Source organism: Ambystoma mexicanum, chromosome 1q, assembly GCF_040938575.1.
Source record: "Ambystoma mexicanum isolate Mex_15411 chromosome 1q, UKY_AmexF1_1, whole genome shotgun sequence".
NCBI lineage: Eukaryota > Metazoa > Chordata > Amphibia > Caudata > Ambystomatidae > Ambystoma > Ambystoma mexicanum.
The window spans coordinates 1,367,844,723-1,367,857,517 of record NC_090922.1 but is presented as its reverse complement, the minus strand read 5'-3'; the positions used below and the strand labels follow the sequence as shown (position 1 = coordinate 1,367,857,517).

At 49.2% G+C, this 12,795-nt stretch overlaps 1 protein-coding gene across 1 annotated transcript in view; it reads right to left on the bottom strand.

Annotated features, from left to right (window-relative positions):
- The window catches only part of AGBL4 (AGBL carboxypeptidase 4), a 2,799,905-nt gene that overhangs the window by 2,724,303 nt on the left and 62,807 nt on the right, over nucleotides 1–12,795 (bottom strand). Inside the window, exon 2 of the mRNA XM_069642771.1 lies at nucleotides 1,691–1,780. Coding sequence (XP_069498872.1) covers nucleotides 1,691–1,780 — 90 coding nt within the window. The remainder of the gene's footprint in view (nucleotides 1–1,690; nucleotides 1,781–12,795) is intronic.

Genomic DNA, 12,795 nt, shown 5'->3' with positions numbered 1-12,795 from the left:
GGGGGAGTGAGTAGTCACAGGGGAAAGAGTGATCATATTGTCTTTTGTGGAAATCATATCAAGTTTATTTCTATGTTACATTTTTCTATTTTGCATTTCCTTGAAATCATACAAAGTATTCTCTGCTACCTTATCCTTCCTATTCCTACTCCTAAGTGATTAAAGAGATTGTTGATATTGTAATATTATCCTTGCTGATTCATATTCATAAGTGTCCTATTCAGATAATATTCTATTCATAAAAGTGTGATACATATATTATTCAATTCTTCAAATAAACCTTTTAATTTGCAAAACAAACCTACTTCTTGGCTCAGTGAGGTCGGGGAGATTCAAAGAGAGGGGCGTTATATAAGGGTTCATCATCCAGATTTAAAAAACTTTTGACATAAAAATATATAAATAGAGGGTTTCCATTGGGCATCCCATACTAGGCATTGACTTAGCTGGAATGCTGGATTGAAGTCCCTTACAATGCAGGAAAGTTACGATGTGCAGAGACATGTGAGGAGGAGAGAGTGGGGTGAGGGCACCAGAGTGTTTGTGAGGAAGCCAGGAAGAGTGCCAAAGTGTGAGTTGAGGCTCTGGGGAAATCAGAGAACTAGAAGGGAATTTGATAACGCTGTGGAGATGAAGGATGGATGCATATGGAACAAGGGAAGGTAGGCTCTTTGGAAGAATACAAGAATTCATGGAGGTGAGAGGCCTTCAACTGGAGTATCTTTTCCATAAGGTATCTGTTTGTTTCAGTTGGAAAGAGGGAGATGTGTTATATTGTTAATAGGAAGTACTTAAACACTATGGGCCTGATTCACAGAGTGTTTCCCTATGGGATAATGCCATTAGAAAATGCTTCTGTGAATCAGGCCCTATATCTGTGTGTATGACATCAAAGGGGAATGATTCTACCTTGGAACCTCAGGAGCGACTGTTTAGGGACTGGAAAGCTTTAGAGTGAAGAGCAGTTGGAGAAAGGAGCTGAGAGATGAGGGTGACCAGTGGGGGAAGGGGGCATTTTACACATGCACTGTATCACAGATCATTTGGTAAATAAAGAAGCTGTGCTTGAATTGCCAGCCTCCCTGTGCACATTTTATCAGATACCTATGAAACTGTACATAGATATGCTAGACAAGTGGACAGATGCATGAGGTAGGTGCATAATCGCAGGTGGCGAGATGGGTATATAGCATAGTTGAATAGTACAAGTCCAATGGATAGGACAGGTTAAGGGGTACACAACATGGAAACATGGGCAGATAGGGAGGCAGATAGATAGATTGATAGAACATTATTAGCCAGATTTAAAGTGTGGGCACACAACAATGTTCCATTTCAGAAGTAGACAGAGGTTAGTGAATGTAATGTATGATTGATGTAACATGTTCAGAAACAGCAAATGTAAGTGCCAACAGAATGACTTGAAAACACCAATGAAGGAAGGAGTGGGAAACCAGCATGATAACTAGACATCTTTCTAATTAATAGTCAGGATGAGAGGTGGTGTTGCAGAGAGTAGCTTCAAAGTGCCAATCTGTGGCATAGAATAGCTCCATCATATTGCAATGCAACCTACTCAAATCCACATCATCAAATGGAGACACAGCCCGATGCCATATACAGACATCACAGAGGGCAACCCGCAGCATTAATTCCAAAAGAGAATTCCCAATGGTAGCAGGGCACTGACCTTGGCACACAAAGGACGATGGCGTCTCCCCAGGGTGCACCCGGGCGGAAATGAACACAACCTTCTGCTCCGCCCCAGGCTTCAGGTTCACTGTGGGAAGAAAGCAGCAGTCAGGTTATTGGATTCAGTATGCAGACTGCATAAGACCATGAATATTAGAGCAATCTCCTTTTAATAAAACCGGCCATACATTATACATGGACATAATCTATAATTAAAGCACAAGGGCGCGGGAGCCATTCCCTTTGTGAGGCTCGCGCGGCAAAGGTATCAGCAAAACCTTCTAAACTTAAGACAATGCGTGCAGGTCCAGCAAACAGGTGACAGGAAATAGGGTTTCTTTCTCACAGACGAGGTAGGCCGAATGGGGCTTTAAATGTGATCTAATAGTACACACAGGTGTGATTGCTGCCCTGTGGCAAATGATGGAGGAGTGGTGCTTCAATGAGATAGTGTGGTCGACGGTACATTGCAGTGGGTTGGGTTTGGAATAGTCTTAAGCAGTGCCTCATGGGAGTAGAAAGTGCTGGTGAATGCCTTTAACTAACACTATTAACTGTAGGTGGAAATAGTATAGCCCGCTGAATTTGGTATTCGACAGGGACTGCAGATGGGCAATGCTAAGAGAAAGTATGACATGGGAAACTACAGAGGCCATCTTGTGAGAATGCCGTTTCATCAAACCGGGTTCATCAAAAAAGAGCGAAAACCCCCTTACGTCCAAATTGGATTATCCGCCAGTACCGGAGTGATAAGCTGCAGGGTCTCAGCGCAGATAGTGCTCCTGCCTATCAATGGTTGCCAGAGACAGCCCTAGAACACTCCCTCATTTTCCCAGCCCCAATTTGGGTCCTATAGCCCGTCCTGCAGTGGTCTGCAACCTTTCGCTCTGCAGATGTTTTGGACTACAAATCCCATAATTCCTCACATTTACTATTTGGGATACGACTCCTGGGAGTTTTAGTCAGTGGTGGAAACAGAAAGAATGGAAAGGGGGATCCCACAAGGTCCGAGCCGGGGGTGGAGTTTGGAGGAGGAGGCGGAGGTCTGACGGGGCGCAGTTCCGAGGAAGGTGAGTTGGCGGTTGGCCTCCGCTCAAGGAAATGTTCCAAATAATATTTTTTAAATGGTGGAATTTTTTTCATGGTGCTTCTTTCCAAACTCCACACTGTACATCAATTCCACTTTAAATCCATTCCATGGCAGTGGTGCACACAAAATACTGTTGGTAATGCAGTGATTTTTACTACAATTAATGTATCCATAGACACGCTCTACAGTAGAAGGCTACCAGGGTAGATGAGCAGGTTGAGAGACCGTTGCCGAGACGTTATATATTCAAAACTGTTTGTTAATCGTATGACTTTTGCAATTCCTTATAAAAAAAGAAAAAAAAAGTGCTATAAAATGTGTTTGTCCAAGGGATGGTTTGGGCTGGTCGCTTGCTTATATTCAGGGCGGAGGTGGGGGTATTGCTGCCCCTGTGGTGAAAATCAAAAGTTGGCACCCATAGTTTAATTTCCTAATAACTGCTGTCAGCACAAAAGAAGCCTTTGCGATTAACCAGTTTGACAAGCAAATAACATCTATATAAATATGACCTGTCATAAAACACAAAGACAGGGGCACACAAACTTGTATTTGTGTGATAGTCTGACAAAAATCACACATTTGAAAGAAAACAAGTGAACTAGTGAATGTAAGATATAAAAGTTTAAAATGCACATTTGGAAAACAATAGTGTGCCCAGCAAGTAGAAAGTCTGCTTTCAAGAGTGATGGCCCCCTCCCCAGTGAGATTCATGCCCCACTCATTCTCCTGGTGTCCCTTTTAGGCCAGAAGAAAGAAAACAGGCTGACCGAATAGAGGCTACAGACGCGTGAATGGCAGCTGGGCAAAGGAGCACAGATCAAATATCACTGAGCCCCCACCTTCCTTCAGCATAGCTAGGGGCTCGGTAAAGCCTGTTCAGGGCTGAGGGAGGCCGGGTATCGAGATCCGGCCAGGCATCTGATACCCGATATCAGACCCGGCAAGAGCCGGCCCATTGACCTGCACTGGTTGTAGTCCAAAACATCTGCGGTGCCAAAGGTCGCAGATCACTGCGTGGACTGAGTTCATTGAGCACTGAGAGTCCTGGCAAAGTGTGTTACTGGTCATCAGAGGCGTTGTTGGGTGGAGGAGCTGAGGGGGCTATAGCTCCCAGTCTTTTGGTTGTAGCCCTGGATAGAAGCTCAGGGACTACAACCAAAAGGTTATAGTTAGCCCCGAATCCCGCCAGTCCAGACATTAACTTACCCCAGATCTTTTTCAGATCTGGCAACACCCCTGCTGGTCATCCAAATACTGAGGCACCTAAAAAGAGCAATTACTTGACAAGTCCCGTCAGCACCTCCTCCAATTCACTCCACTCCCCTCCTCTTGTTGCTACAGGTTGTGTAGTATGCGTACACAAACATGAATACACACAGCAACCATTGCAACAAAACTGAACAAAATAATGTTTTTAGGAAAATATTATTATACGTGTTGATGTAAAAAAGGACTATGTGTGCATAACATACATAATGCTTCCTTTTACCTAAGTACAAATGTGTTAACCTATATTATTATTATTATTATTATTATTATTATTATTATTATTATTATTATTATTATTACTATTATTATTATATATTTATAGTGCACACCTTGTTCAGTAGCAACGCAGCGCTGTATGTCATTGAGCAAAGCAGTGGTAGTGACAATTTAACAAGTCATCAAGTAAACATTAGCAATTATTATCACACCACAGTACAATGATGGGGGACCGCACAAGATTGCTGGAATCGGTCTTCCGTTGTTTTACCGCAGTAAATTACTTTGCTGTAATTTATTTCATTACAATTACTTTGAATTACTTTGAACTGTGTATATGTATTTAATGGCCATAGGATAGAAGGGGGGGCTGGGCTGCTTCGGGTTGGAATGGCTGTGAAAGGGGAAGATGAGGCATGGAGGGCAACCCCCACCAAAATATACATCTGAAAAAAAGAAATTGAACTAATTTCCTCAAAGAAAAAGGACCACAAACTAATTTACTTCATGGTAATAACGTAGAACCCCGGAATCCAGGTTAAAACGTGGTGTTGTTATTGGACGAGCCAGGTCTTCGGTCCTTTCCTAAATTGAAGGAGGCTTGGAGCAGGCGCATGGATTTTTAGAGAGAGGAGGCGTTTTTCTTCTCTCTGCACACTCTAAAAATCATCCCGCAGAGCAGATTAAACACGGTCATTTGGAATGTCTTTGTTATCCAAGGCCTCAACTTTCTGTCTTCTTTTTACTGCTAATTCTAAGCATGATGAGTTGGGTCGAGGCGCAGCGCAAGAGCGGCCATTAAGGGCGAGCCACTCTAGCACAAAGCAATCAGTGGAGGAAATGCAGCCCAAAGGTCTCCTGTCATTGGCCTCCCCTGCGTTGCTTTATTTACCTGACTTCAGGAGCGCCATTTCAAGGCCACGGTGGGAAGTTAGCATGGATTTTACTGTCGCGCTTCTGACTGTTCCGTGACATTAAACCCTTCCACCAACAGGCATAAATAGCATTCTCAGGCTGGGCGCCGGGCCGACCTGTTCCCCGATTTCCTTATGTTTCGTCGCAAATGTCATTCCAAGTAATTGTGCATTTCTGGAACCAAAGCAGCTTGGCGGTGCAGTTTTATCGGATCGGGCGGCGAATGTTCTCCAGACTATGAAGGTCAGAATGGTCGTTATTCTGTGATTCACTGGTGTGGGGCCAGGGCCAGCTTGGCAAAGCTCACAAATGCAAATTCTTACTGCAGCTTCAGTTCTCAGAAGCGGCATGCATCCAAACCCCGGTGCATTCATTTATCAGAAAAGGCACCTTTGCCATGCTGTGTTATTTGTCTTTTATAGCCCTTTGCGTCACTATTGCACAGCGCTGATGAGATTCAACGAAACGTTTTATAATGGTGCAATCCCATAGGAACGCGTTCTGTGAATCAGCGCCACTGTGTGCGCATGAGGCCCTAAACTGGCTAGCCTTACGTAGCCATGATTTACGCTCTATGCAAGTGGCGACCACCACATGACATTCATACGCGTCACTGCAGTCTTATGAAATGAGGCTCGAACCAAAAACTACCAAAGGCCATTTGCCCACAAACCATGAACAGGAAAAGAGGACTCGCCACTGGCAACTCCCTAAAACCACGGCAAAGCTAACCAGTGTGTCCGAAGAAAACTTGTCCTGTCAACCATTTATTTTCGACCAAATGACCTAGAACCCTGTTAGGACAATGTAAACAGGTATTTTATAAGTTATCTGGAACTGGTCAGCACATCTTGCAAAATCAAAGTAATAGCAGAGTTGGGCGTTTAACTAAATCTATGTTAATTGGACGTCTGATATTCTCTAGTACCCAATGTGTGACTGGTGACATCAAACTGTGTTTCACATCCTAATGGGATTGCAAAAAATGTCAGCATATGAACCTTTTTACCCCCATAGACATTATAAAGTAATATCATACAACCATCCTATACCACTTCCTCTCAGACTCTTGATAGCTTGCAGTCGGTGAAAAGCCTTATTTGTACATCAATCAATGAAACTATTGGGATCTGATTGTTGGTGCTAATAACAATAACACCCGATCCGCGCCAAGCCGGATCGGGTAGTAATGGCGCTGGACCCCCTTGTTAAAGCCCTTGCTGCGTTCGGGCCTATAACCTGGGCCCTGGGTCGTTAGAACCCGATCCAGCCTACCATATCAGGCATTTTTGTTATATTATTGAGGTAATGAAGGGAGCTCCTTTGGTGCACTTTAGACTCATCACCAGGGAATGACTGCTAGAGCTTATATAACATGATCAGATATCACAGATTGATATCCCTAATATGCCCTTCTAATGACCCATATGAAATCCTCCATGGCTCTTTGAAGCACTTCACATGTGTATAAGCGCTTTACAAATAAACAATTACAATTACAATTGCACATGCTGTAGTTGGCCTCACAGGTCACCCAATGATCAGGGTAGCTGATCTTTCCCAACCAAATGCCATGGAATGGTTTCCACTATCCCACATGGGAAAATGTGCACATATTTTTCTTCAAGGATAAGAAAATAATTAAGGCAGAATTACCAATACCTACAATATAGGACAAACAACAAATGACTCCAGTGATTTACCCTAAATGATCGATTGTTTTATTTACATGTGACAGGGATGTCTCGAAAGGAACATACAGAGCTTTGCCAACTTGTCAAGCTAGGGTCTTGAATTATCAGGACCCATGATAAAAACATTGTAAATGGCTGAGACAGCAAGCACCAATGAAGAAGGTCTAGATCAGAGGTCTGCAATCTGCTGCTCTCCAGATGTTTTGGAATCCGACTCACATAATCCATCACCTTTGACTCTGCTGGCTAGTACTTGTGGGATTTGTAGTCCAAAACTCTGTAGAGCCAAAGGTTGAGGACCCCGGGTCTAAATCCTGAGCTTGTAAGTGGAGAGGTATAGAGGGCCCTTAGCTTTATGGAAGATGCCACAGGAAAGGTGTCCTATGTAGATTAATAGATTAACAGAAAGCTGAGAAAGTTAGCAGAATCTTAATCCATTGGTGATTGGTTACTCTGATGAGCTATTGTTTGGAGATGGGAATGGCATTAGACAATGCTAAGGTTTATCTTAGAATTTCTTTTTTTTTACATAGACTTCTCTCATGGCCAGCCACTCCACGCACAATCCAACTGGCTCTGACCAATTCCCCCCTAAAGGTTTTGGGGGTAATTCATAGAATTCAGCGCACAAGTGGCGCACGTGGCTGGCACACAGTGTGCGCGTGCGGCAGCCTGCGCCAGCCACGTGCGCCAAAACCCATTTCGGCGCACAGTGTATTCATGGATTTTACCATCCCTAAGCAGCCGTGGTGCAGAGTGGCGCAGCGACGCTGCAGCAGCGCCAGTTACGCCCCCAACCCCGCCCCGTGCGCCATGAACAGTGCACAAATGCAGTACATGGCGCACAGGCCAGTGGACCAGCATACAGCCCCCAACCACGAAAACGCGTGTAAAACTCCCTGCGCACCCCTCGGAATACACGTACCCCGCTCGTGCTAGGCCAATCCCGTGTAAAAAACTCCCTGCGATCCCCTCGGAATACACGTACACCGCTCGCGCTAGGCCAATCGCATGTAAAACTCCATGCGCACCCCTCGGAATACACGTACCCCGTTCATTCGTGGGAAGTTACACATGTGATAGGCCTAACGCAAGCGGGGCATGTGTATTTCTGGGGTTCACGGAGAGTTTCACACACGGTAGGCCCTGTGCGAGCGGGGTACGTGTATTACTGGGGTTCACGGGGAGTTTCACACGCGGTAGGCCCTGTGCGAGCGGGGCACGTGTATTTCTGGGGTTCGCATGGAGTTTCACATGCGGTAGGCCCTGTGCGAGTGGGCTACGTGTATTACTGGGGTTCGCAGGGAGTTTCACACGCGGTAGGCCCTGTGCGAGCAGGGTATGTGTATTACTGGGGTTCACGGGAAGTTACACACGCGATAGGCCTTGTGCGAGCGTAGCATGTGTATTACTGGGCTTCGTGGAGAGTCTCACATGCGGTAGGCCCTGTGCGAGCGGGGCACGTGTATTTCTGGGGTTCGCAGGGAGTTTCACACGCGGTAGGCCCTGGGCGGGTGGGCCACGTGTATTCCGGGGGTTCGCGGAAAGTTACACACGCGATAGGCCTTGGGCGAGTGGGGCACGTGTATTACTGGGGTTCGCGGGAAGTTACACATGCGATAGTCCTTGGGCGAGCGGGGCACGTGTATTAATGGGGTTCACAGGAAGTTACACAGGCTATAGGCCTTGGTCGAGCGGGGCACGTGTATTACTGGGGTTTGCGGGAAGTTACACACGCGATAGGCCTTGGGCGAGCGTAGCACGTGCATTACTGGGGTTCGCGGGGAGTCTCACACGCGGTAGGCCCTGTGCGAGCAGGGCACGTGTATTTCTGGGCTTCGTGGGGAGTCTCACACGCGGTAGGCCCTGTGTGAGCGGGGCACGTGTATTCCTGGGGTTCGCGGGACGTTACACAAGTGATAGGCCTTGGGCGAGCGGGGCACGTGTATTACTGGGGTTCGCGGGAAGTTACATACGCGATAGGCCCTGTGCGAGCGGGGCACGTGTATTCCTGGGGTTTGCGGGAAGTTTCACACGCGGTAGGCCCTGTGCGAGCGGGGCACATGTATTTCTGGGGTTCGCAGGGAGTTTCACATGCGGTAGGCCCTGTGCGAGTGGGCTACGTGTATTACTGGGGTTCGCGGGGAGTTTCACATGCGGTAGGCCCTGTGCGAGCAGGGTACGTGTATTGCTGGGGTTCACGGGAAGTTACACACACGATAGGCCTTGGGTGGGCGGGTCACGTGTATTACTGGGGTTCGCGGGAAGTTACACACGCGATAGGCCTTGGGTGAGCGTAGCACGTGTATTTCTGGGGTTTGCGGGGAGTTTCACACGCGGTAGGCCCTGGGCAGGTGGGCCACGTGTATTCCTGGGGTTCAAGGCAAGTTACACATGCGATAGGCCTTAGGCGAGTGGGGGACGTGTATTACTGGGGTTCGCTGGAAGTTACATACGCGATAGTCCTTGGGCGAGCGGGGCACGTGTATTAATGGGGTTCACAGGAAATTACACACGCGATAGGCCTTGGGCAAGCGGGGCACGTGTATTACTGGGATTTGCGGGAAGTTACACATGCGATAGGCCTTGGGCGAGCGTAGCATGTGTATTACTGGGCTTCGTGGAGAGTCTCACATGCGGTAGGCCCTGTGCGAGCGGGGCACGTGTATTTCTGGGGTTCGCAGGGAGTTTCACACGCGGTAGGCCCTGGGCGGGTGGGCCACGTATATTCCGGGGGTTCGCGGAAAGTTACACACGCGATAGGCCTTGGGCGAGTGGGGCACGTGTATTCATGGGGTTCGCGGGAAGTTACATACGCGATAGGCCTTGGGCAAGTGTAGCACGTGTATTACTGGGGTTCGCGATCTGAGATGACATGCAGTGCCTTCACGAAAACACGGCAGGTCACCTCGCATGCCCCGTTGATGCAACGCTATCCCAGCCAGGACAGGCTCAACTCGGTCCCGGATAGCCACAACCGCAGGGAGAGGAATGCCATTTGTTGTACGCCCATCCCCTCCCTGAAAACAGGTCTGGACGTAGGCATCCCTTCTGATGCCGGATGATGCAGTCGCAGGATCAGGGACAGGATTACACACAGGCACCTCCGCAGCAACCTGTGCTGCCTCCTGTCCCTGCACTGCACCACTAGCACCAGTGGAATCCCCACCTCCAGACCCCGTGTGTGTCCCTTCCACGGCCTCCTCCTCCACCAAACCCCCCACCAACCTGGGTGACTCCATGCCATCTTCCTCCGTCGGACCCTGTGGGTTCTCAGCTGCCACTTCTGCTGCCGAGGAGTCCATCTCCGACCTCCGCCTCTTGGACCTACCCTCGGCAGCTGCGGCCTGGGATGCGGCACCAGACTCCTCACTCCCCGAAGAGATGACAATCTGGGAGGGGAGCCGGCCCTTGCGTCTCCGGCTGTTGGTGCGATCCCTGCCGCTTTGCTCCACAGCACCCTCTCCGCCCTCTTCATCAGTTGACGCTGCAGACAGGGAGAGATAGAACACAGGCATCAGGGCACTGTACAATGAACTGATAGACACATGACAGTTGTACATGAGTGGCAGTGTCAAACTTCAGATATCGCATCACACTCCCTAACACACATGTCATTTCTACTCACACACATGAGCAATTCCACAGCAATATTGCACCAGAGGACTCACATGTGTCAGCCTCATGCCCCTGTACATACACATCCATACATGGCCCTACAAAAACACATGTATAACCTGCACACTACTGGCACACCACAACAAGCACAGCATCCAATCAGTATGCATGTACACTTACCGCTCGACTCCAGACGGGTCTGCCTCTCAAGGACCTGGATGTGGAGTGCTGGGCATATGCGTTCCAGGACCCTCATTTGGTGGTCTGACAGCTGGCCCTGGCGCTCCTTGGCATCCGCTGCCTTCAAGAGGTGCTGGGTTTTGTCGAGGGTCCTGGACCTGAAGTCCTCCCAGCGCTTTCGGATATGTTTGATGTCGCTGACTGCCACCCCCTCCTCGTTGATGGCAGTCACGATGTCCATCCAGATCCTGGTCTGTCCTTCATTGTCGGCGCGCAAACATCCAAAGAGGCCATCATACTGCCCCAGGACTTGCTCCACCAGGACACCAACTTCCCTGGCACTGAAGCTGGAGGCCCTCTGCCTCTCTGGCTGGGGGTTGCCAGTGGTGCCAGATGGTGTTGTGCCCGACATGTCAACCCCAGAGGCAGGTGTGGGTGGGCAACTGGGTCCTGGGGCTGGGCTGTGGAGCAATGTTATCCCAGTCGGGAGTCTTCGGTTCCAGCAGGGGTGGTCACAGCAACTGCACCCCTGGCTGATGTGCAGGCAGCAAATAGCAGGGCACGTGGGCAGCAGGCAGGCAGGCAGCAGCAGATGGCAGGTGGGAGCCTGCTCGGGGATCTTGGGGGCAGTAATTTGGCCTTCTGGGCAGGAGCGTGGTCTTCCGTGTGTTGTCGCGTGGCCAGCTTGATACGGAGTGATTTGGCACGTGAAAAAATTGCACGTCAGCGTGTAATTCGAGGAAAGGCCCTTAACGCGTAAGCGCGTCTGTGATGTTACGCACGTGGGTGTTTCCCCCCTGATGGGTGCATAGTGAATCAGCACATGAAGACACAGCACGTACGCGAATTCATTGGACCAAAGGCGTGTCTGTGACGTGACGCGCAAGGGCGTTTCCCTCAACACGGGTGCATGTTCATTGTACATGTGCAAAAACTGCACGTCCGAGTGTCAGCTCATGTAATTGGAGGAAAGGGCCTTAGCGCGTACACGCGTAAGTGACGTTGTACGTGTGGGCCGGTTGAAAAGGTCCATTTTCTTGTACGTGCTTTTCGTGGAGAGCGAGTGGGTGAATTTTGTACTTCTAGTCGGTTCACACCCGATTACTTCACAACGGTTCAAGTTCGTACTCCCTGTTACCTCTGACAGCGTTCAATTCTTATTTTGGCCGGTTTCCTCAAACAGCGTTCACTTCTTCTTTTGTCCTGTTTCCTCAGACAGCGTACAATTGCTAGAGCACTAGGGTACGAATTCTATCTAGTACCCTACCCCTTTCACCCCCAATTGCCCAGGACAATAGTACACTGCTACTCCCATACGCACAACAACATCAGTGCCATGGTTGGGAGGAGACCAAGCGGTAAGGGAGGCAAAGGTGGCCGACCTCCAAAAGGTGGCCGTGGTGGGTGCGGTAGGGGACGTGGCCAGGATTTGCAGGGTGCCCCTAGACCCCTGTGTGTGGAGGACCAATCAGGGGCACCCATGCCCCCCCATGGTTGTGGGAAACATAGCTGACACCATCCCAGCTCAGCCCTTGTTGGACCAGCCCATTTTGGCACCTGAACCGGCACAGGATGACTCCCAGGCTGACTTCCAGGTCAGCAAGTCTAAGCCACGTGTGGCGGTGCAAGTTGCTGTCAACAGGCCACATGGATCTGGGGCAGCAATAACATCTGCTGCCCCAAGTAGGCAGGGTGGGGAGGCTGCAGGGGCAGCTGAGGCTCTATCCACCCCAGCTCTGGGTATCCCAGCCGGGACAGTGTCGGTCCAGGTCCATCAAACCGACATTGGCCCTGCCAACATCACGCTGCAGCCAATGCCTGCACAAAGACCTATGGTCATAGTGCATTTGCACACTCCTAGTACCCAGTCCACTGGCGCTTCTGCCCCTACTGACCAGAGTGGCATAAGCCACTGAGGATCTGCACCACCTTTGAAAAAAGAAGAAGAAGGGTGCTCTGGCACTACAAGCTGAGACCCCAGACACGGCTACACACTCCGGCACGTCAAGGAAGCCTAACCTTAATGACGCCGAACTTGATGCACTTGTGACCTATGTGTCGGCACATAGCCACGAAATGGTGGTGACTGCAAGGTGCAAGACCACACCTGGTCAACGTAAG